General features: G+C 31.7%; 1 protein-coding gene across 1 annotated transcript; it reads left to right on the forward strand.

Annotated features, from left to right (window-relative positions):
- Positions 1 to 23,803: 23,803 nt before the first annotated feature.
- LOC103308475 lies at positions 23,804 to 24,130 on the forward strand. Its single transcript, XM_008181895.1, has one exon. The coding sequence runs from the start codon at positions 23,804 to 23,806 to the stop codon at positions 24,128 to 24,130; it is 327 nt and encodes a 108-aa protein (XP_008180117.1).
- Positions 24,131 to 27,905: the final 3,775 nt, after the last annotated feature.

Below are 27,905 nucleotides of genomic sequence, written 5' to 3' on the forward strand. Positions count from 1 at the left end.
TATTTTATTTTACCTAAAAATTTCAATTATCTAAATACCTATAGTCATAAGATAAATTTTTTTGTGAAAATTCGATAGATCAGTTTGAAAATATTTCATTTTTATTCTCATTGTCTCAGCTCTCAGGTAAAACTAGTACGTAAAATAACATCCCCGGCTAAAAATATATTATGTATAATTAGAATTTTTTAAAGCTATTGGTAGTCTCATATTGTGACTTCCTGTGTCATAATTCATAATAATTAATTACTAATAAGTAATATGTAATAAATAATGACTAAGGAGTAGACTAGGTAGTAGAGAATGTAGATTTATTTCATTTTTTTGTAACCTTCCTAGTTCCATACGTCCAAACTGACACATACATACATCAACGCAGAAATGAACACTTGATGTACTATGTTATGACTGAGTGTTTATTAACAAGTACAAAATTACAATATTATAAATATAGGACAGTGAGTGGTGTTACAACCTGCCTCTAAGTGTCTTGTGTGTCCCTAAACCATCTGACGATTTGTTCAACCCATACTGTATAACTGTCTAACGAGCTCTTGTCATGGGGTCGTATATATATGATCGAGTCCTTTGGAGTGGGTGGTCGTTGTAGTGGCTAAATCCGGTCATGAGACAGAGTCCGGGTCTCGTACTTGGTATGCTAGACGACTCGTATCCTTCGTATGAGTGTTGACTTTCCCGAGGAGATACGTGTGACGACACTTTTATGGTTTGATTGTTTTATACTATGCTTTTGCAACGACCTCCGCGGCTCCGCGTGTTATAATATACTAATAAATTGACTTATTAGTTACATCGTTAAATACTGCTAAAAACGTGCAATATGCTGTACATAGTTGATACATAATTAATTTATACGTAGGTACGTAACAGTTATACTCAGTTATAGTATTTTTAACTGAAATGTACCATTATAAATTAGAGCAAGTATTCTATAGAAAAATACGATTTATTTTGTATGAGTAGGTATTTGGATTATTGCTGGACAAATTATGCATACAGCATACCTACTTTTAGGTACCTATCATCTGAATATCCGCAGTAATTATAATATAAAAATGATTCAATACAAAATATGAGTTATCCAGTCGGTAGGTCAGCGACGATTATAATACAAATAATTCTTAATACATTATAATATTTATAGCTAATACCTATATTGTAATGTTTAAATTAGTCCGTAGTCTTTTCCTGGAAGCGTCCGTTATCGCTCGACATTCGTCGTACCTTGATATTCAGTTTTTGGTGTAGGGGTGGGGGGGGGGGGAAATCACGGCCAACAACGCAACAACAGGCAGGTGGCAGTACATTACAGCGGTGAAAAATTAAATCTAACAACGTAAACATGTTTACGAAAAACAAACGAAACACTATTAAAAAATGGGTTTAGAGTAAAAATACTATCATGATATTTATAAAGAACAATATTTCGGAGACAACCTCATCAGGATTTTGCATTATCCAAAATATACAGCTCGTTCTAAAAGGCACTAAAACATTTTTTTTACATTTTTTAAATAACTGTAACTTTTTTAATAATTAATATTTTAAAAAACGCCGATGAGGTTGTCTCCAAAATATTGTTATCTATACATATATTTCATAATAGGTTATTTTAAATTTTTACTCTTAAACTACGTTTTAATGCCGTTTCGTTTGTTTTTCGTAGACTTGTTTTTACGGCTAAAAATTACGGGTATAACGTCCTCTTAATAATCAACAATAATAATTCAATAAATACTTTAGTAATCAATAATATTTCAATAGGTTCACTTTAATAATCAATAATAATTCACAATAATAACTTTGTAATGGTCTCATATATAATTTTATATGAGAATTTTTATAATTTTAATAATTTTGTTTTTCTAATTTTTATAAAATTATAATAATTCTTCCAATAAATTCAATATAATAATAACTTTAATATAATGTGCTTCAATAATTCAATATAATATTTCCTTAATAATCTCTCAATATAATAATAACTTCAATACAATATGCCTCAATAATATATACCTATAATATATACCTACATAACAATATTTATAAATTACAATAAATGTGCAATTTTCTATTTTTTGTGCGAGGAATTTTCAAATTTCTATTGGTTCTGTTTAAAGTAGTATATATTTTAAATCTTTTAAATAAGTTTAACAAATATTCATAAGGGAATTTTTCACAAGGATGTTCAAAGTATACATTTAACATTAAAGTTTTTAGGTTTCGCTCTACTTTTGGTAATGGTGCTAAAGTAGGAAATTGGTTTGTAAATATAGTGTCTAATTCAAAAGTATGCTGTTAAAAATTACAATCTAGGGTACTGTTACGTACCTACGTATAAATTAATTATGTATAAACTATGTACAGTGTATCGCACGTTCTTAGCAATATCTAACGAATGTAACTAATAAGACAATTAGTATATTATAACACGCGGAGGTCGTTGCAAAAGCATAGTATGAAACAATCAAACCATAAAAGTGTCGTCACACGTATCTCCTCGGGAAAGTCAACACTCATACGAAGGATACGAGTCGTCCAGCATACCAATTTCGAGACCCGGACTCTGTCTCATGACCGAATTTAGCAATACAACGACCACCCACTCCAAAGGACCCGATCATATATATACGACCCCATGACAAGAGCACGTTAGACAGTTATACAGTATGGGTTGAACAAATCGTCAGACGGTTTAGGGACACACAAGACACTTAGAGGCAGGTTGTAACACCACTCACTGTCCTATATTTATAATATTGTAATTTTGTACTTGTTAATAAACACTCAGTCATAACATAGTACATCAAGTGTTCATTTCTGCGTTGATGTATGTATCAACGTCAGTTGGGACGTAACAGTACCTACAGTGTTGATGTGATTTGAAGTGTGTGAACAAAATTTCATCGAATAACTTTATGGTAGATCTGCCATACCCTATGCATGTTTCACAAGAATGCATGTTAAAACACTTCATAATCAAATAATCACATATATTATATGTAAAGAATTTCTTTCTGGTAATTCTGGTAATTGAACTGTAATGGGTTGCATCAATAGGTAATGGATTAATTTTAATTAGGTACAATTTCTGCTTCTCAGGGATTATTGTTTTCAAATCTTCAGCTGGATTTTTAACTTTAATGATAAATGTGTACTTTGAACATCCTTGTGTTTTGGCCAAAATGTTGCCAACAGACAGAAAAAAAAAAAGACACATCATCATTGTAAAAACAATACCTGGGTACATTCTTTCGATCCGCTCAGAATCTAATATAATATTAGTCCGTAGAGTCATGGCACGCTACAATTGGAAGAAATATTTTATGGAAAACATTTCTATTGGAACAAATGTTTTTCGACAAATAGGTATTGCAACAAATATAAATAGGAACAAAGGTAAATTTGGAAATTAATATCATTTGAATAAGTTGACTTAGAAAAAAAAATATGGAACAAAAGGTAGTGATCCTACAGTAACGAGCGTCCGTGACCATAGTATATGTACGTCTGTGGTCAGGCCTCACAGCTATCGGTCAGTGTCCGTGTTTTAACAATAACGTTATAAACAAGTATGTAAATACTTTATTTCCTCGAATGTATACGCTGCTTTTGTTATAATTTTGGTCCCAGTACGTTCATTTTTTCCTGTAAATTTAATAAATTTGAACCAAATTTAACAAATACTATAAATACATATTCTTTGTAGGGCATTAATTTTTTTTTAAATTATTCTGGAAAATAATTTTTATTTAAAATATTAAATTGTGTATGATTTTTAACTTTAGAGAAAATGATTATTTTGGTTATGGAATCCTAAGATAGTTAAAATCTTATCCATCGCCACAAACAGTTCCACTTATCCTTGTGTAGATTAAAATTGGAGGCAAAATGAGGGGAGCGGGGGTTGGGAACCCTACATTTTTCGTATTCTATATCAATGTATTTAAATTTAAATTATGAATATGATCTATTTGTACTATTTTTGTTAATACATATCTAAGTAAAAAAAAATAAAAATCAGAAAAATGAAATTGTCAAAGCATACAGAGTGATTTTTTTATCGTGAACCAGTTGATACCTCGGGAAGTATTAGGAATTTTAAAATAATTTTTTTTTAACTTTCTAGGTTTTACTATTTTACACTGTGTTACAATTTTGATAATTTTAACTTTCTTCCTTATTTGATAGAACACTATCAACTTTCGGCTTTCAAATGGCAATACCTATTTTCGATAACGAAAATCTATAAACATAATGAAAAAATAATTTTAACGTTTACAGAGTTTAATTTGAGTAATCCGTTGGGGACTATTATTAATGCTTAATATTCGTTTAATTTACTGCTACTGGGCAATTTAACAAACCCAACAGTAAAAACCAGAAGTAAAAACGAAATTTTATCTCAATTTAAGTTTTAACAATACGTACACAATAAGTACCCATAAGTCATAACGATCATAACCGATAATAACTATTAAGTACAAAGGTCACGCGAATTGGACCTTGATATCTTATCACCGCTCCCTGCCGAAACGAGCGGATCACTGCAGCTAGTTCCACGCTCCACACGCGCATGCGCGAACCAATAACTACTATCAACATCATATCTTATCAATTATTAATACAAGTGATAAGCACTTGTCCAAAAACGGATAAGAGTGGATACGGCGTTTACCCTGGTGGTGTCGAGAAATATCACAATATTATGTTATATTATAATTTATAATTATTACTATAAAGTATAAACAAGTATACTATACTCTAACATTAATGGTCATTACCAATACTTTGATCAAAATTTTAGCAGTAAAAAAAAAGTTTTGGGGGGATCTATCCCTCTAATCCCCTTCCCTAATTATGCCCCTGAATGGTTAAATAGTAAATACTAATAATGAAATGGAAATTTTAAATCCAAAGATTTTTCTTAAATTCTTGAAATGTAGAATATAGGTACCTTGTGAGATTTTTAATGGCCACCAAGATCTACTTATTATACATACTTATATTAATATATTATTATTACCTACTTATTAATTTTACTGGGTATGATTCATATCCTTCAATTGCAAGTCATTGTACATTTTGTACCAATCTAAGATTTCAAATTTGAAATTAGCATTTTTATCGCAGCTCAATGTGTAATTTTCATTTATTTACAAGTATCTAGATTTGCTAATGTGTTTACCATAATTTTACTTTAATTCCTGCCTCGTGACTGATGAGTAATAATCTCTAAAGAATTAAAACATTTTTAAATTCTTGAAATGTAGACAAGATGAAACATTTTGAATAAGATATTTTTTAAATTCCATAGTTATCATTATTCTAAAATATTCTTCAATTTCTCTAAAAGTTGTTGTTCATTCATACAATTGTACCTATTTAAGATTTTAAATTTCAAATTAGATTTTTTATCACAATTCAATGTGTATTCTTTGTTTATTTAATTTTTATCCAGCCTATTGATTTAAATTAAAACTGTTATTAGATATGATCTATTACCTTCATACAGTTTATGAAAAAAAGTGTATTATTATGTATGGTAAATTATCATGAAAAAGCAATTTTATTATTTCTCTAAAAGTCATTATTCCTAAGATTTCAAACATGTCATCATTTTATTTTAATTAAACTATATTCTCCATATTATTCATATTGTGTCATTGTGATGCCTGATGATATATTTTTACTTTAATGTAAATAGTGGAACAATTCAGCATATTTTAGCACCTAAATATCTAGATTTGTTAATGTATTTACTTTAATTCCTGATTCGTGACTCATGAGAAATAATTTATGAAGAATTAAAACATTTGTAAACATTTTTGACATTTAGACACGTCGAACCATTTTGAATTAGACATTTTTAAATTCCACAGTCGTCATTATTCTCAATAAAATTATTCTTCAATTTATCTAAAAGTCATTGTTCATTTGTACCTATCTAGGATTTAAAATTTTAAAATTAGCTTTTTCATCACAATTCTATGTGTATTATTAATTCCCTACATTTTTAAATGTAACATAATTTTTTTTATTAAATCATATTTAACATTATTTTGACTCATGAGTAATCATTTCATATAATTCAATAATTTACTTAATAAATATTTGCATGTATGGTTTTTTGTTGGTTTGTGTTAATAAAATTACCTATAGAACTTATAACTTTTTGACTTTGAAAATTTAATGCAGTAATATTTTACAAGGTTATTCATACAAAAGCAATTATTTTGAGGGCTTATATGAATGCTTTATTATGAATGTCTTAGAATTATTTTCTACTAATTTGTTTAAACATTGGTCGAATTTAATAGTGTAATAAATATAGAAACCAATACAATTTAGAATACGATTGAACTCATTTAAACCTCTGGCATGGACCGAAATTCTGCACGTTTAAAATGGCAGTCATAATCATAATGTATTGAGAGTATATAACTTGTTGCAAATAAAAGAGTTGCGAGTGTTTTAAACAATTATTTGGTACCTATATTGATATAACTTTTTAAAGACTTGCAGACTGTAGTTATATTTTACAAGGTTATTTACACAAAACCAACTATTTTTAACCACTTTGATCATAATATGAATACTTTAACATACCTATTTTTTAAGTAATTTGTTTAAACATTACTCGCATTTAATAATGTAATGATTATGGCGAAATAGTAAATATACATATTATAATTTATTATTTGATTGAACCTCTTCATTATACGCACAATGTTCACTAAGTTTAAATTATGAAGTATGTTTTTATTAGGCATTTAAAATTGCTGATTCTTATAAAATCTACATTTCTTTAGACAACTACCTATGCCTATATTGATGGATATTAACGAATAATAAAATTGTTTTTAAATTTAGTTTACCATACATATAATAGCTTCAATCATTTTAATATAATAATATTTACTAAATTACAACAATAATGTATCATTTTATTAGTGAATATTGATCCACATATCAAAATTGTACACATTTAAAATATAATCACACTCATTAATACTAAATTAAGTCTTTCGGAAATAATGAATTTGCTTTTAAATTTACTTTACTCTGCATAATATCTTGATTCCTCGCAGTATACACAGATTGATGTGTAATTATTTATTTTTAATGAAAAGAAAACCTTAAATTGGAGGGGGCACGGTAAAAATTTACAACTAAAAAAAAAAAAATGCGTGAATTGAAACCTTTAACCACTTAAGTCTTAGCTCTAAATCCAGAATCCGGATTACAAAGTACATACTATGTCATATACATTAGTATCTGTATATTAGTTAATTAAGTTGTCGGCAAAGTATGAAATCTAATTACCATATACATAATAAATTGCTGATTGGATAGAGCTATAGAAGTATATTATTAATTAAATTCAAATTTGTTAACCAAAATACAACATTAAAACACTATCAAAAAATATAATATTCATTGGAATAATCGGTTTAAACTTTAAATGTATATATTAAATAATACACATAATTTAGTATTTACTTAAAATGTACTCTGTGGTTAGCATAGATACTTATAATATCTATGGTGGTTAAACGTCCAAAGAATAATAATTAATTAACAATTAATATTCGATATTTGACAGTGGGAAACTAACATAAAAGATTAACCAATAACCACACGTTTTCAGAAACAGTTTACCGGCATTTATTATCGTTTATCTAAGGTAATACGTGATGGTGATAAAACCGTATACCAGGAATCAGTAGCCAGTGCTATATTATGTAACTATGATGGTAAAATGTTATTTTTACACTTTATAGCTGATACAGCCACGCTGCTGCTGGCTAGTCGTTCACTGACACTCGGTGTTCTGATGGAAGTGATGATGGGACGCTTTTTTTTCTAATAGTATTGTTTATCTATCTTGTTATTATCGATGGGTAATTTTAAATTGAGATAAAATTTAGTGTTGACTTTTGGTTTTTACTGTTGGGTTTGTTAAATTGCCCAGTAGCAGTAAATTGAACGAATATTTAAGCATTAATAAGTCGCAAACGGATTACTCACATTAAATTCTGTAAACGTTAAAATTATTTTTTTCAGTATGTTATCGAAAATAGGTATTGCCATTTGAAAGTCGAAAGTTGATAGTGTTCTATCAAATAAGGGAGAAAGTTAAAATTATCGAAATTGTAAAACAGTGTAAAATAGTAAAACCTAGAAAGTTTAAAAAAAATTATTTTAAAATTCCTAATACTTACCGAGATATTAATTGGTTCACTATAAAAAAATCACCCTGTAGATAATTTAGTGATGAACTCAAATGTGCTTTCAAAATTAATATCATAACATTATATTGGGCGTAGTAATTGATGTCGTGAGCTATGTTTTTGACCGAAAATGAATCACGCTCCAGCCACATTGATAAATAAAGATCTTATATAATATATGGATTCCGATGACAACATCTCCGATTACCAGAGACACCGTCCATAATGATATACTGGATATAGAATTCTGTGAAATATTATTGGATGGTATTATGAAATACAAACATATTATTAATTTATAATAGACTATCGTGTAGTTGTATCATCATCAAGCTGATGGGAGTGGGGAAGAAAAGCAGTATATTGCCTACTATAACACCTGCACGTATAAACGATACCTCATTTCGGAACTTCGGAAGTTATAAAAAAAAGTTACCTCGAAAACAGATGAATATTTTAAATTTTTTTTTAAAAATATCTTTATGATCGGCTATCATATTTTTATCATCCAATTTTATTAAATTCCATAATGGCGACGAATCGTTAATCACATGCTTTATGGATATTGGCCATTCGTCATCTTCAATACCCATAATAACTTCGACATTTTGGCACTCAAATGGTATTGGCATAATATTTTCAGCTGTACTTTCCATCTAAACAAAATTCAAATATAGTTTTAGAATATAGGTAAATATTAGTTCTATAACTTTTTTAAATTAAATTTAGTATACAATGTATACATTTACATATATACATATATACCTATACATATTTTATAGGCACTATTGTTTAGTTGTTCTAGGTATTATTTTATTTTTAATAATTTAATTCGTATCATGTTGGTAGGTACCTAAGAGGTTAAGTCTCTAAGATTATGTAGGTAAGACTTTTGTAATAGGTAGTTTATTAACCCACTTATATGGATGATTGACAAAACCTCTGGACAAATTGCAATAATAACAAGCTCAGAGAAATCAAGCAAACAATATTATACCATGGCCCCAAGCCCCCCGACCATTATACGAGATGTCTAGAAGGAACGAGGTTTTTTTTGTCTAATAGGAACCAATATGAGCTCGGGGAGGTATACAGGGATTTTATGATTTACGATGGAAATGTTTGTTTATAATTAATGCGTGTTGATATTGGTTATAGGAGAAATAGTATTTATTTATTATTTGTTGCCATCAGTGGCACCAGAATAAATATTTACCAATGACAATTATTGTTATGGTGATTTTAGTAGGTAAGGGGTCATCTTTGTCATTCTATAGTTATTTTATGAAAATGTGTTTAATAGACAACATAAAAACTATACTTGTTGTATAGTAAGATAAAGTTATTTTATGAAAATGTGTTTAATAGACAACATAAAAACTATACTTGTTGTATAGTAAGATAATTATAAGAAATAGGTGGCTGTCAAAATTGTATGTGGAGGTGTCTAATATCATAGGTAAAATTTTGGACTTCGGTGCCACTGGTTGCTATTGGTTAGTCGGGCAGGTCAGGTACAAGAATGCATCAAATCGAATTTTCACACGTTGCCTACCAAGGTGGCTAAGTTGAATTCATAGCCGCTCATCGCCGTTGTTCGTGATCCTGACGTAGTCGGATTGACTACCAGGTGACCAGTGTTAGGAACAGATAACAGATTAAAGGTAAAGATAACAACACAACATTTTATCTAAGATACAGTTAAAAAATAAATAAATCAAATTCACCTAACAAAATTATAAAAAATAAAAATATTTTATCTAGATAAATTACGCATACTTAATTATAAAAATTAAAATAATTAATTTAAAAAAATATACATTACGTCATGTAAGTAAACGCCCGTATAATATACTTATATGTTTATTTTCATCTTAATTTATTACGTCATGTTGTGCTCCACCAATAGCATCTCACGTAGGTATTTGCTTGTCTGTCGTCAGACTTATAAATTGTCATGAACATCATAGTATAAGAAATAAGAAGTATGATCAACGCGAACCGTGTTTTCGTCCTAGTTCGCGCATGTGCATCGTCTTGTGTTTTTGTGCATACTGCATTGCATAAGATTAAATGTATACTCGTGACGTCGCCTTGTGTTTATTGTTGTGATCTTCCAGTTATTTGTTGAGTATTTCGTGTAAGCCACACGACTATGACCCCGTAGCTGGTGTACTTAATTTGTCATCCCTGGATGAGCGTAGGCGTTCCGCGAGTATATAAACTTTCCTGAAAGGGCTTTTGGATAACAAAGTGAATTCATCAGTCCTTGTCTCCTTGTTAAGCTTTATGGTTCCTCAGCGTGCCACTAGAACTGCTCTTTTTTTTTATTCCTCACGACTATTATTACCCACTTTTATTCCTCACTAACTACACGAGTAATGAACCAATTAGGCGTTTAATGTCTCGTGAAAATTCAGATCCCTTATTTTTAGAGCCTTTTTAAGATTATTCTCATGTATTGTTTGTATTATTTTATTTATTTCTCTTTTTTTCTGTACTTAAATTATATTATTACTTTCTAAATAAGGCTCATAAAATGGCTAAGATAAATAAATAAATAATATACAAGTAAAAAGAGGTAAACATATTGCGTATATATCTTATTTTTATATTAGGTAGGTACTACAATTTTTAGCTACAAAAGGATTGTGATTTTGATGAATTTTGTCTAAATTTGAACTTAAAATGATTATAAAACAAAATCGTGCCTATAATATGTAGTTATATAGCTTTAATATTTTTAAATATCTACAATAAAAATATATGAGGAACCTACCTTGTATTGAACTTTAAGCTACTCTATTGAACGCATAATTTATAGATGCGACCAAATGTTTGTATATAATTTTTAAAATTATGATTAGGACTTGTGGCTTGTAAGAATTTTTGTAACTGTCTTTTTTTTTTTATCATATTATTACAGAAAGTTTAGGACTCAATCCGTAGAATGAAAGTAATACCATTGAGTTCTTTACACAAATTTAAATACTAAACAAAGATAAACTATAGATACAATTAATATATTATAGTAGCTGATCCAGGACACTTCGTTGCCCGTTAAATGTACCAACTCTATATGACTCAAACTGTGTTCAATTCGTTATTTAATATTCGGAGTATGGTGTTCAAAACTTATCTTCACTTTTCCGTTGCCCGGAATAAAAACTCTGATTCGCAGCAGTATTTTCTTAGGTAGGCAATCTACCTGCGGAGATCGCGGACCCCGTGCTGTCTGTACGTAAGTGGTAAGTGTATGATTTAACTCTAAAGTATCAAAGTTATACTAGGTGTGTCGTTTTTACTTAACTCCACCTACAGGCTACGGTGGATTAATATAATCAATTAATATAAAATCCTAACCCAACCTAACCGTACTAAAATCCGATAAATAAAAAAAACCAAATTTAACCCTTTTTAAATTAGTCTATCTTCTTCCAAGAGGTCTAATATACACACAAACATTGATTTATAAATATATATTGACAAAAAATAATAATAGAAATCAAAAAATATGCTCGATCAACCAATAGCAAGTATTATAATATTATTATATTATACACTATTATTATTTTAATCTGCAACAATAAACTACGTTTTTTATTATTTAGTTAATTTTTTTTCTGGACAGATGGTGCCACTATTGTATTTTTGACATCAAGATTTCCTACTTTACCGGTGGATTCACCTAAAGTTTTGAAAAAAAAATCAGCCAAATCGGGCTAGCCGTTCTCAATTGATGGATTACTATACATTTGTGACACAATTTATATATATATATATATATATATAGATAGGGTATGACTATTATTATTATCATTAAATTAATGTTAATTTAATAATAATACACACAATAAATAACATGTATACCTACCAACCTTAATTTTAAATTTGTTATAGCTATTGATTTCATTTCTTCTTAGTTATAAGAACAACTTATTAATAACACCATTGATTATAATTTATGCTATTATGGTATCTATAATCAATGATTACACTTATATTTTAAGAAAATGTTAATATATTCAAGACTTCAATTGCCTGGGGGGTCAAAGCTGCACTTTTGAGTTTTCACGATCAATAAAATAAACATATAATATATATATATAATATAATATAACACTCACATCCGTTATTAGTATTACATTGACGCGTTTTTCAATTATTCTATGTAGTTTCTTGTCATTTAGCCAGAATGTCAAATATAAAACATCTTTGTTTTCATGAATATATGCAACACGACTGAACTTAATAGTATTTTTTACTATTTTTCTATACATTTTTGTAAAAATTACAATGGCCATAAAGATGCCCATCATAAGACAGACTATAAGCTGCATCTTAAATATAATATATGGCCCGGTACATTGTTTGACTATTTGATAACCTGAAAATAAATAAATGTCAGAATACACATATTATAATTTGTACTTACATAAAGTTTAATTCATCACTCATCAGTTACAAATTATATATTAATAATTAATACTCATAAGATGGTAGCAGGTATCTAAGTCTAACTATATATTATCAGCTGATTCTCTAACCCACACGCGAATACGCAACATAGCAAATTTATTTGTTTGTGGAGGTGTTGTAGTTGTCGTTAGTGTACCTAACTAATTAGTGTAGGCTACCTCCAACCAAGTCACGTGATCGTGACGAATAAAATAAATAAATGACCAACGGATACTTTTTTGTTTATTTACAAGAGCGAAATCGTATCTATAATCTATTAATGATGAACAATGTACAGAGTGCCGTAGGAGTTGTATACGACGAGCGGGTAGCGCACGAGGTTTTGTGCGTGTATTAGTTTACCGTGAGAGAGAGTGAGGTGTGTAGCGCACGCGTGTTTACTGTCGCGTAGTCTCGGGGAGAGAGAGTCGGTCCGGGCGGCGGCTATACTCTCCTGTGTATCGTTGGTACGAAAAGTCTCGACCGGTTGTTGGTCATTTATTTTGACAATTTATTTTGGTTGGTTTTAAACATACCAACACAAACAATTATTGCGCAGTTCGGATGATGCCTTGTGAACTAAGTATTGTTGCATAATATGGCATGTTTTTTTTTTAATTTCAAATAAGTATTACAATTTTTTGGAAAACTTTTTAAATTAATAAAAATATTATCTAATTATCTGCAGATAATCAGATGACAATTTTATTTATCTAAATAAGATAAAAAGATAAATATTTTTTATCTAGATAATGCACAACACTGCAGCTCCCGGACCGTATTCTCTCGGAAAATAAAATACGTAGGTACACCGTATAGTCGGGGACTGTAGAAATGCAGGATAAAATATTTTTCGTACCGTATTATGCCGGACCGTCAAAATATGCGGACTGTATTGTCACGGGCAGTGTTGGGAATAGGTAATTAAATATTATCTAGATAAAGATAATATATTAGTAATAGACATTTATCTATATAAATTATGATAGATAACAATTCTTAAAGTATCTAGATAAAGATGATAGATAAATGGATTTAATCTATAGATAAAACAAATAGATAAATATTTTATACTTGATATAAGCTATACATTTTTTAGTACCCGTTGGTATCTGCCGTGACCGGGTGGGGGATGGCGCACTTCCCTCCGGACACTATGACTTGCCTTAAGAAAAATGCCACCCGCGGCTGGCATCGAACCGGCCCCGGTGTGCGTCGCAACCGACATCTTAATCCACTCAGCCACTCCGTCCCCCAAAAAATAGTTTTATTTAATATTAATTATTCACAGTGCCACCTTCTGCTCTATTTATATATTTTATTGTAATGTAACAAAATCCCGTTCCTCCAGTGAAAATGTAAGTTATTTAGTCATTTTATTCGGACAGACCCCACCAACAGACGGCATGCAATTTTGATGCACCATAATTCAGTAGAAGTGAGACAAAACTAGGTAACCAGATTACAACAGAAATAAAGGATTGGTTATTAATCGACCAACTGGATTTTGCTGACTATAACTAGTAGTAGAGCATAATAGAAAATGGAGCTATAGAACGGATTGGACGTGGACGGAAACAACAGTTTATACGGGAAAGGATTTGAAGGAACCTTATGTTGCTGTTTATTCTCATGAAACAATAAATATGTGAAGCTTTGAGCCATTACCTCTACCCAGTACCCTTCGATCAAAATAATCACCCCTAAAAATAATAATAGAATTTTAAGTTTAAACCTACTATTTGTAAGTTGCTTATAATCAATCAACATTAAACAATTTTAATTTGATTAATATTAAATGTCTGCCAATTAAATTATAATATATTTCCAATAAATCATCATTCTTTAATAAATTGACAACATAATATCTTTGAATATTGAGAATAGCTAAATCATCAAAACAGTTTGGCAGCGTAGGTCCCAGCTAAATGTTTGCCTGTTTGACGAAAAAATTTTCCATGACATATTATTATAGGTATAATATATACTTATTTGGATGTGCAATTAAAATACTTAAGTCCCACCTTTGTCCCCCAATTAAGTTAGGTTAAGTTACATAAGCATAGGATTCTAACTATTATGAATTACTGTATCAATATAAAAAAAATATATATATATATAAAATATTATTTTATATTATTTTGCACGTTACTTTTTAATTCGGTGTTGTGCTTTTGCTAAATTTATCTAGATAGGTTATTAAGATAAAACTCCATAGCTTTATCTTATTTAGATACAAAATAAAATCGACATCTAATTTCCATCTAGATAATTTATAAAATCCGTAACTTATAATTAGTAATAAGTTTATAGCACCTTAACTATCGCTAAATATGCAAAAAAATAAAAATAAAAATTTATAAATCAATAATTAATTAAATTAACACCAAAAAAATCGCTTAATATGCTCTAAAAATATGCAATAAAAATAACAAAATATATAAAATAAATGGAAATGTATTAACTAAGGGGATTGGAAGCAGCGTATTTATTTCATACGTTTTAATGTTTTAGACCTAAAAGCCTGACAAGATTACGTATACTTAGAATAATCGTAGATATTAATTTAAACTATAGTAGGTATATTGTTTGACAAATGCGGGAAGTGAGCTATTTCGCTGCATTTCGCCCAAGACCTTCCTGCATGAGCCACACGTACCATTTTTGTCAGGCCTCTATGGTAATCGATCACGGCAAAGGTAATCGAGGGATCTATGAAACAACTAGACTATTCTACAAAAACAATAACACATGAAAGAAACGATTTGGTTTTATTTATTTTAAGCGTCATGAATGGTGGTTATAATATGAATATAAAATGTAACCAAAAGTTTATGTTTTGTAAGGACCGTGGTGTAGATTTCAGCATAAATAATAATTATTATATTAAAATAAAATAACGATAAACAAAATGTAATCGGCAAACGTAATGTACTATGCAGGGATCTATCATCTATTCAACAATCGGATTATTCTACGAAAACAATTGCATGAAATAAAAATGTTTACGTGTCATGCAAAGAGTTTATAAATGAATATAAGATGAAATCAAAAGTTTATGTTTTGTAAGGACTGGGATATAGATTTCAGTGTTTGGTTGTGCAGGAGATACGCGTGATATGTGCGCCCAGCACTTTTGGGGTTTTGCATTCTACCACCCGGCACTTTGGGGATACCCAATTTACCGCCCGCTGGACGGAAGAAGGTCGAACGCCAAGTACCAACGCTTTAACCGTCATCGAAGACTAAACTTTCGGTGCAGGTATGACAAAAAAAAATATTTATGCAAATGGATAAATATTTGTTACTTACTCATAAAATACTGAGATTTCACGCTAAGTATTATAGATGAAGTTATTGAAGTAACTCCATGAAAACATGTTGTGTTAACTGCAAGGTTCCCTGTTAAAGTATTTATATCACCATTCAGGTATAAAACAGTAGTCAATAAACTGGAAAAAATGACCACTTTTATAATGTGTGTATAAATAATTCCAAAAATTAATTGTTTCCATGATCCATTGACACGGCTTTCAAAGTAATTCTAAAATATTAAAAATTCTTAAATAATTACCTGCAATATATTGCGTACCCAATTGTAACAAACAATTAATAGTTCTCAGTTGTATACATAGTATTATCTAAGACAAAATAAATAGGCATCTCAGCAATATACATGTTTGAAACAAACACGCATCCACCCTCCACTTAGCAATTTACTGTGACCAGGGACTGGAACCTTTTGAATTTATCGGTATCGGTTCCGGTACTGTTTCTCCAAAAATAAAATAACTGTTCCGGTTCGGTTCTGGTTTAAAATATTATAAAGGTTTTGGTTCCAAATAATTTCGGTACCAGTTCCAGATAATTTAGGTACCGAAAAGTATAATAATTTTAAATATCTATCCGGAATTTGGGTTTAATTAATAGTATGTGAATAATATAAAAACCAGCCAAGTGCGAGTCGGACTCGCGCACGAAGGGTTCCGTACCATCATCTATAAACATGTTGGCAACACTGTTTATATTATATATATTAAGATTTTTATTATTTGTTGTTATAGTGGCAATAGAAGTACATAATCTGTGAAAATTTCAACTTTCTAACTTTCATGGTTCGTGAGATAGGTACAGCCTGGTGACAGACGGACGGACAGCGGGGGTTCCCTAATTATCTAAAATATAGTAAGTCATAACAGTATAAATATAATATAAAATATCCAGTCTGACAAACCGTCTCCGCTCAGAATCGTTTTTCGTATATACAATTATATTTTATCATTGAATTCAAATTTAATACCATCCATTATATGGAGAGAGACATCCACTTACCAGCTTTTTATTCACACTTTTGTCAATAACATAGAAATTGTCATTTTTAAATTGGATTTTATACTGAGGTTGATTTTCTTCTCTGTACCTATAAATTACATAAATAGTGTTCATTAAACATTTTAAAATATAAATTTATGACAGCTCAAACATAACACTCATGTATCGAGACTATCGAGAGTCATGTGGCCGCCCCGAACATGATTCAAGGTCGCCCACCACGGACCGAGACCCGAAAGCCGGAGTGCCGTGGATTTTTTATATAATTATAATGAGAACTGGACACATTAATTGGACAAATAATATAGGTGACCAACAATGAAATAAAAAACCTCAATGTGGGGAAAATAGATATATATGTTTATTTTTAAGATAAATAATTACGTTGGTGCCGATAAAGCCGTCCGGCAAAAAACTCGGTCAGAATAATTATAATAATAAACACCTTGTATTTATTTATACTAAATAATACATAAAAATACACATCGCACGGTCCTGATTAAGCAGTTTACTGGCGAGTAAAATAAGAATAATAATTTGCAATACCATATTTTATAATAATCAATATATACACAAAGTACCGCTTAACAATAAACAATACCCATCGCATGGTTCCGACTGAGCGGTTTACCGGCGGGAAAAATAATAATAATCAATGATTATTAATCATATACATACCATTTTTCAATAATAATCGTAATAATAATAATAAAACTAAGAGTCCCGGCCACGGTGAAACAATTATAATATATACAAAAACATTACCATCCGCATGATGAGCTATGTATCGCCCCTCGGCGCACCAGCAAAACCGGTGTTTACTCGCTGGTCATATTGCTGAGATGGGAAAAAATTGAGTGCCTGCTTTGTCTGCTATTTTTAGCTCTGTCGGCCGATACTCTACTATCTTGTGTGGCACGAAACAGGCGACGGGCGACAGAGGGGGTTACCTAATTATCGTGATAATGAGTGGCCGATACTTTATGGTCTTGGGGAGGGGAGCGTGTGTTTATAAATTAAATTATAATGTATAAACATATTTATAATTTTTAAGTTAATATAATTTATTATTTTATATAAAAATCAGGGCCTTACATCCGAATTAAGGGTGAACCCTAACACCCCTAAAAACCCTCAAAAAATCAAATAAGTATCCGAAACCCGTATAACCTGAATGATTCTGTTTTCAAAACACCGGAATTAACCAAAACCCGAATAATTTTGTTTTTTACAATCTTCGTGTGATTTTGTATGTATTTCTTATTGTGAGTTCGATTCTATGTAGTTAGATGCTTGATAATAAAAATAATAATAATAAAACTAAATTAACAGGAACAATTATTTTACAATCAATCATAGGTAACTTCAATAATTATTTTCTTAGAAATAGTATCAATTGGGTTTTGCACACCGAATGTTATTTGTCCAATTATTATTGGTTACTAGTAACTATATATAGTCTATAATGATCACACTACATTCCAAGCCCAACTTATATTCTCGATCATACTTTTCAAAGTTCCAGCAGTGTTAAGTTCTTTATAATATAATAGTTATTTCAAATTTTAATTGTTTTGTAGTTTATAATTCTGCTTTGTTGTTTCTTTTTGGGCAAACATTTTTCCCAATATCTTCTTCACAAACAATATAGTAATTGAAAATAGTAATAAATTAGATAGGTAGATAATTACAATTATTTAGTAATTATCTACCTATTAAAAGGTTTTGAGATTGGTCTAGGTGTAAAATGTATATAGTAATTATAACTTGATCAACTTTTAGAATAACCCTTTATATATATTACATGTTGTGTGTTTTATTAAGTTTCCACATATTTTGGACATATAAGGACATGATTCAACCTTATGAATGGTTATCTAGGCATTGCCAATTATCATAATACATTTTATTTTAACTTACAAGTTATTTCTGGCTATACTTTTTGTTATCAAATAATATATTGAGTTATAGTGTATCCTAAGCTTTTTGATTTGGTGACCCACTATTTAAATACCTATAGGTATTGGCAATACTAGGTACTGGCAATAATTAATAGGCATACCAATTAAATACAAAAACAATGTAACCCCCAACATGTAGCAACATCAATGCATTGATTAAAATACATAATTCAACTACCAGCTGGTATAATAAGAATTTATTATATTTTAAACAGCCATAGATTTAATTATTTTTTCATTTATTTTTTATATTTTATTTATTGTTATAAGAAATTAACTGCTGTAAACTTAGATGTATAGATCTAATAGATATCTATTTAATGTGTATTATCAAATATTATATAAAATGTAATAAAGTGAAGACTTAATAAAAACAAAATAGTTATGAGTTCAAATTATGCACCTATAGTATACTAATTAAACTGTATATAAATAGTTATGTAATAAATAATATGTAACCTAATTATATAAGTTTGTAATCATTTTAAGTCCAGAAATTGGAGAATTTTGAAAACTATTTAGCACAGATAATAGTTAAGTACCTAATTAAAAGATTTGAATTAATCAATCAATTAAAAAATTATAATTCATTCTGGAATTTTAGACTGCACAGCTAATTATTATTTTAGTAGCAGTTGTCTATTAATATGTTACTTCTATATTATATACTTCTATAGAATTATAATATAATACTTAAGTATTAAGTATATATATGTATTATGTATATATACATAAGTATTAAGTATAAATAAATTATACTTGAATGCAGGCTGGAATATATTGTGTACGTAGTTTAAAAATTGATTTTTGTTCAAGTAGGTACCTATATAGGTACTAATTAAAATTATTTATTATAAATAATTAAACTAACTATAGTTAAATTATAACGATGGACGTTTTTGGACCTATTCTGGAAGCTATCTGGCACAATAATGGTGTAGTTCCTATTCAAGTCATTTCAGGAAGTCCTTGGGAAGCAGACATTCGTAATTACAATAATTAGCCTGTGGACTTCCTATTTAAAGCCTATGACTCAGAATGGCTCAGCCTAGGCAGTTCCCTTAGTTCCTGAAGGAATATACTAAATACGTCCAAAGAACTTCCTTGTGTTGTTAGGGAAAGACATAAAGTAGATGACAAAACGTTTATAGAATTCTTCCAAACACTCAGTAGCAGATTCATTGCTGGAGGAGATTATAATGCCAAACACACCTTTTGGGTATATAGATTGATTACCACCAAAGGGTGGGAATTGTTCAAATCAGCAAATACAATTAAAGCACAATCCATTTAAACTAGAAAACCAATATATTGGCCGACTAACCCCAATAAATTACCTGATCTTATTGACTTCTATGTAATGAAAGGAATTTCATCAAATCATACAGAAATTGAAGGACTATTAGAACTTACGTCAGATCACATTCCTGTGCTTCTCTTACTAAGCTCTAATGTGATAATGAAACAAAAAAAAAAATTCTATAACAAATTAAAAAAACAAATTGGGACCTATTCAGGAATACCCTAGGAGAAAACATAATACTTTCAACTCGATTAAGAACAATAGTAGATATTAAAATAGCAATAAAAAAAATAACATTGTCATGACGACATTGTCAGTGCGACAGAAATAGCAACTCCGGTAGCTATCAATGGTAATTACGAGTTAACTTACCCACTAGAAATAAGAAAACTAGTCCAACATAAACGTCGAGCGATACGAACATGACATAGTACATGGAACCCAACGGATAAAACGGAATGGAACTGAGTTAGCAAAATTCTTCATGACAAAATCAAAGAAATGAAAAATGAAACGTTCAAATCATACTTGAGTGGTCTCACTGCGACGGATAATACCGATTATTCGTTATGGAAAGCCACAAGACTCATGAAGAGGACCCGTGTTCAAATACTACCCCTCCGTAAGGAAGATGGCACCTGGACATGCAGTGATCAAGAAAAAGCCGAAATATACGCTCGGCATCTTGAAAATGTATTTATGCCAAACATTATTGACTCTGAGCTCGAAATTTTTCAATGCCAACCACATAATACAGCACGTGAAAAAATCAAAAATTTTTCGCCGTTAGAAATTGCTAAAGAAATAGACAACAACTTAAACCTAAAAAAATCACCAGGCTATGAAGATATTAGTCCGAAAATACTGAAAGAACTTCCAAAGAAGGATATCATTCATCTACATATACAACGCTATTTTGCGCATGGAATATATTCCAGAACAATGGAAACGGGCACAAGTTATCATTCTGCTTAAACCAGGAAAACCACCTGAAAATGTCGCATCATACCGACCGATATCACTCCTTCCAAGTTTATCTAAACTTTTAGAGAAACTTCTACTTTAATGCCTAAAACCGATTATAGAGGAAAAAATCTTATACCAGAACATCAGTTTGGATTTCGCAACAAACATTCAACAATCGATCAAGTACATCGAGTTACTAATGTGTTTAGTAAAGCTCTTGAAGAAAAAAAGTACAGCTGTGGAGTATTCCTTGACGTAGCCCAGGCTTTTGACAAAGTCTGGCACAAATGATTCCTCATCAAACTGCGTGATCAACTGCCACATACCTGTTGTGCACTTCTTGAATCATACTTGACGTCCGTCGATTTCAAGTCATACACGAAGAAGCGATAACTGAATGGAAAGATATATCAGCTGGAGTACTTCAAGCTAGTGTTTTAGGACCTATTCTGTACCTACTCTATACGGCCGATATACCTAAAGATGACAACATAACATTAGCTATGTTTGCCGATGATACGGAAATTTTGTCAACACGTAAACAGCAACACTCACTGCAACTGATAACTTTTATTAACATATTAATGGGTTATTGACAATATCTTTGCTTGGACAAGACGTTGGAATTTAAGATCAATGGCGATAAATCGGTGCACGTTAACTACACGTTACGCAAAACCGAAAACACCCAAATAGTACTGAATCAATCACCAATCCCACAAAGAGATTCAGCAAAATATCTTGGAATGCACCTTGACTCTCGTCTAAACTGGAATTACCACGTCCGTCAGAAAAAAATTCAGATTAAAGAAAAATGAGAAAACTTTAATGGTTAGTCGGACCTCACTCCGAGTTAACCATCGAAAACAAAGTCTACTGTATGTAGCAATTATAAAACCTATCTGGATATATGGCATTCAATTGTGGGGTTGTGCTAGTAAGTCTAACATCGATGTAATACAACGCTGTCAAAACATTGCCCTTCAGACCATCACTGCAGCCTATCGGTTCGAAAGAAACAACGCAATTCACAGTGATATGATGCTGCCTACAATAGCAGACGAAATCCAAAGATTTGCTCGCAAACACGAGACGAGGCTAGATCACCATGTCAATCCATTGGCCATCCACCTATTAGATAACTCCGAGGATATCAGACGTTTTAAGCGTCTGAAACCATACGACTTAGTTTAAGATTTTAGATTAAGGCAGGAGGCACATCATTGGAAGTAACTCCATCAACGTGTAATATATGTTATATATATATTACACGTTTATATAAATTATATATATTATATATAATTAATATCTAGTATGTAAAATATGTATAATTGTCAAACATATTTATAAAGACCTTTGGGTCGTTTAAATAATATAAAGCCTCGTTAAGGGCATTTAAAAAAAAAAATCCATTACAATTGATTGATTCTGATTATACTAAATGCCCAAATATTAAATTATTTCTTATACCTAATAAATTTAGACATATTTGTATAATATATTACTTCATTAGTACATAAAATAAATCCAAATATAGCCATAGCAATATAAAATTAAAAATATAGACATGGTCTCAAACGCTCAACAAATCTGAACAATGATTGTCTTGACCAAAATACCAAATACTAATAAGTAATAACTAATGAGTAATAATACATTAATACCTATAATTAATACTTAAATAGTATTATTTTCCAACTAACTTCCCAAGAGGTATTATTATTATTTAGTAACGAATACGGCTATGTTTACCTACTAATTTATTTTCCGAAAATCGCAAAATCATAATCTATATTTTTTTTTTACTTCTCTACCTCTCAACGCCCCTATGGGGGGGAGGGGGGTGTGCTGTACCTTCTCGTGGTCCTCCCTGTAAGTATTGGTATCTCTAAGGTGCTTTCTAATCTATGAGATCGAAATTAGCCTAACATGCCACGAAACCAAACAGCACAAAACCGACTGCCAGACGTCCCATGTAGACCTCCTGCATACTCGGCAAAAACAGGCCTTCTCAGGGCTACCCTGACCCACGCGATATTCGCGTAAGCCATAGCACAACACCTAAACCTTTCAAAAATAAATTTCGAAAACTAAATTTCAAAAACAAAAACAAAAATAAACAGACTTTTCATGATAGGTCAAGAGCCTTAAACATAACCAATAAAGAACATTACACCCCAGAATGTAATGACTCACAGAAAAACACAAGAATCATACACCTCAACATAGAAGGATTAACAAGCTCTAAAGCAGAAATACTCGGTAAAACCTTTAGCAACGCCGACGTGCTAGCCCTACAAGAGACTCACATCCCAGACGGAGAAACAAGGTGTCTGAGGATCCCTGGTTTCAGGTTGATTGACTACATTGGGCATCCAAAGCATAGTCTGGCCACCTATGTTAACCACAAGGTGGAGGATCGCCTTATCAATCCAGTTACTGGTAACGAACATACAGTTGGTATACGTTTGGATAACCTCATCATCTACAATGTATATAAGCCTCCTTCAACCAACTGGTCCCACTAAATGCTTCCAACACCTCAATGTCCTACAGTATACGTCGGAGATTTCAATTCTCATAGCACCAACTGGGGCTATACAACTGAAAATGAAGATGGAGAACGGCTATTTAGCTGGGCGACACTCAACCGCCTGCACCTATTATACGATGCGAAACAAGGCGGCACCTTCGTTTTTGGCAGATGGGGCATAGCAACAACTCCTGACCTTTGTTTTGTAACAACATACTTCCGTGATCAACCCATAAGAACTTCCGGAACTATTTTACATAACTTCCCCAGAACACAGCACAAACCAGTAGCAATAGACATAGGTTTACACCTACCAAGATAGAGAAACCATTAATGCCAAGGTGGAACCTACTCAAGGCAAAGTGGGTAGACTACACAAGCTATATGGAGAAGAACATCAACCGTATACCTCCTTTGCTTGAGAATTACCCTAGGTTTGTCAAACTAGTTGAAAAAGCAGCGAGCACCGCCATTCCAAGAGGCCACAGGCAAAATTATATTCCTTGCTGGAACAGGGAGTGTGATTCTTTACTGAAGGAATATGAACATACAGGAGATGAGACCATCGCAAACCAACTAATTAAGTGTTTAGACAACGAAAGAAGGAACAGATGGATTACGGCAATGAATAATATGGATTTCACCCACTCAAGTAGAAAGAGCTGGGAACTCCTGAGGAAACTGGGGGCCGCCCAACCCTCAAGGAAAAACGGCAATGTCACAGCAAATGCCATATCAAGCATCATCTACAAGACGTCCAATATTAAGCCAAATAAACATGAAAAATCCGAAGTAAAGAGGAAATTCAAGGAGGTACTCGAGGAGTGCGAAGATAGATCAGAGCTGGCATCAGCTTTTACTCCGGACGAGGTACAAACCGACTTAAAATTAGTTAAAAATGGCAAAGCAGCAGGGGCGGATGGAATCCTCCCAGAGTTTCTCAAAAACGTTGGTCCCAAATGCATCAACTGGATTGCAAAACTCGCCACCGAGATTGGGAATTATGGTAAGATACCGAAACTCTGGCTTGAGTCTAAAGTAATTGCAATACTGATACCAAACAAAGACGCTTCTGATCCCAACAATTACAGACCAATATCCTTATTGTATACAATGTATAAACTCTTTGAAAGACTACTTCTGTCTCGTCTGCAACCAATAGTAGAGAAGTCCTTACCATTGGAACAAGCTGGGTTCAGACAAAATAGAAACTGCTGCGACCAAGTACTGGCGATTACTACGCACGTGGAAAACGGCTTCCAGCAAAAAGCAAAATTGGGCGCACTTTTTCTTGACCTATCGTCAGCCTATGATACAGTCTGGACTAGAGGTCTCCTTCTTAAAATAGCAAAGACCATAAGATGTAAAACCACTATACTACTCCTAGAGAAAATGATATCAAATCGAAAATTCAGAGTAACACATGGAGGGAAAACGAGCCGATACAAAATTCTACAAAATGGCCTTCCACAAGGAGCCGTTCTTTCCCCAATGCTTTTCAACATATACACAGCAGATATGACTGACACAGTGTCGAGGAAATTTATATACGTGGATGATGTAGCACTAGTTACAGAAGCCACATCCTTTGAAGAAATCGAATGTGTATTGAACGCAGACGTGGCAAAAGTAAAAAAGTACTTCCAGAAATGGCACCTCAAGTTAAACCCAAATAAATCAGTAACATGCGCTTTCCACTTAAACAACCGAGAAGCCAGTAGAACACTAAACAATAAACATAGTAAACGAAGACCAAAAAATCACCACTGAAGAAGCACCAAAATGTCTAGGGGTGAGAATGGACAGAACTTTAACCTTCAGACAGCACCTTGAAAGCGTGAAAGATAAAATAAAAACACGTAATAACATTATTGCCAAGCTAGCAGGCACAAGCTGGGGTTGCCACGCAAACGTGCTCCGCACTTCTGCTCTAGCCCTAGTGTACAGCGTGGCAGACTCCTGTGCCCCTGTGTGGGCCAGAAGCGCGCATTGCAAGAAGGTCGACGTACAGCTGAATAACACCACGAGAATCATAACAGGCACCGTGAGATCAACCCAACTAGATCGGTTGCCGGTCCTGTCTAATATAGCCCCTCCAGACCTACGCAGGCAAGTCCAGACTAAGTCAATGATACTGAAACTGAGCAACTATCAAGACTTACCTGTACAAATAGATATAGCAAACCACCCACCCAAGAGACTTAGTTCCAGAAAAACCTATATGGAGCATGGCACGGTCAAATAAATCAATAGAGGAGATGTGGGCAAACAAATGGACAAACACTAACATCCGAAACCATTTCCTAGTTAGCGTCCCTGATAGCAGAGTACCTGGGTTCGAGCTCAGCCAAGCACAATGGACGGCCCTAAACCGAATAAGAACTGGGCAAGGTAGGTGTAACTATTAATTACACAAATGGGGCATGACTGATTCCCCGTTGTGCGAGTGCGGTCTAATACAGACTACAAGCCATATTGTTGAGGAATGTCAAAGAAGAAGATTTGAAGGAGGGATAGCAACTCTACACATCTGCGGACGAATGGCGATCAAATGGCTAGAGGAACTTGATATTCGACTCTAACAACCATGTTTGAAGAACATGTCCTATAATATTATAGTCTGCTTTGTTTTATTTGTTGTTGTTATTGTTATTAGTCTGTTATATTTTATCTAATATTCTATATATGTATATCTATTAATTCTGTTAAATTTGAATCTAAATAAGAGCTCATGTCGAGTGCCATATGCATAAATAAATAACGCCCCTATGGTGCCCACCTGTATAGTGGTAAATAAATGAATACCTAATTAATTTTCTATTGTCTTAGTTCTTGCAGTTTGAAATAATTACTTATTTTGAATAAAGTTTGTTTATTGCAAAAAACATAATAATCAATACAGATAATTTATTTTGGTTGGTTTTAAACATACCAACACAAACAATTATTGCGCAGTTCGGATGATGCCTTGTGAACTAAGTATTGTTGCATAATATGTCGTGTTGTTTTAAATTTCAAATAAGTATTAAAATTTTTTGGAAAATTTTTTAAATTAATTAATAAAAATATTATCCAATTATCTGCAGATAATCAGATGACAGTTTTATTTAATTAGATAAGATAAAAAGATAAATATTTTTTATCTAGATAATACACAACACTGAAGATCCCGGACCGTATTCTCTCAGAAAATAAAATACGTACACCGTATAGACGGGGACTGTAGAAACGCGGGATAAAATATTTTTCGTACCGTATTATGCCGGACCGTATAATCGCGGAATTTCAAAATATGCGGACTGTATTGTCACGGGCAGTGTTGGGAATAGGCACGATTTAAGATAGTATGGTTGCCCATCGACTACGGTAAAATGGCTTATCCGACGACCGTCAATATGAATCTAGCAATCAGCTGTTTTTAATACTATAGTGCTGTTAGTGGAGAAAATTAAGAGTATGCAGACTACTTTTACCCGCTTAAAACTGTACACTTAAATATCATACTCTAACATGGCAGAACTGATATCTAAATATAATCATAAGCGCAACTAGGGGGACCGGGCTGGAGGGGCTTAGCCCCCCAAAACTTGTAATAGCCCTCGAAAATAAATTATTCATTTGTTTCCAAAAATATAAATAAATGTTTAAAAATTAAACTGTATTTCTTACTTTTTTTTTGGGGGGGGGGGGGGGGGAGGAAATGTAATTATCTAATTTGTATTTAAACCTTACAATTATTTTATATTGCCTATTGGCTATGATAAATATGGTGAATATCATTAGCTGTATATGCCTGTATTTGTTTGAAGAAAACGATTTTGTCGGTTTATTGGTTAAGATTATTATACATAATTTTAATGAATATGCACTAAACTTAAGTATAGAAACAGTGAATTTCGAAATAAAAATCCCCGGAAAAAAATCCCTGAACCTAGGAAAAATAACCCCCAGACTACAATGTTACTGACAACTAGGTTCATGAAATTTATTGATCAATTATTTTTTAAAATCTAATTAGTGTAATAATTATCATATTAATATTTAATTATAACTATATTATACTTATTAATAGTATGGTATACCTACTTTTCATTAAA

Source organism: Acyrthosiphon pisum, chromosome X (assembly GCF_005508785.2).
Source record: "Acyrthosiphon pisum isolate AL4f chromosome X, pea_aphid_22Mar2018_4r6ur, whole genome shotgun sequence".
Classification (NCBI taxonomy): Eukaryota; Metazoa; Arthropoda; class Insecta; order Hemiptera; family Aphididae; genus Acyrthosiphon; species Acyrthosiphon pisum.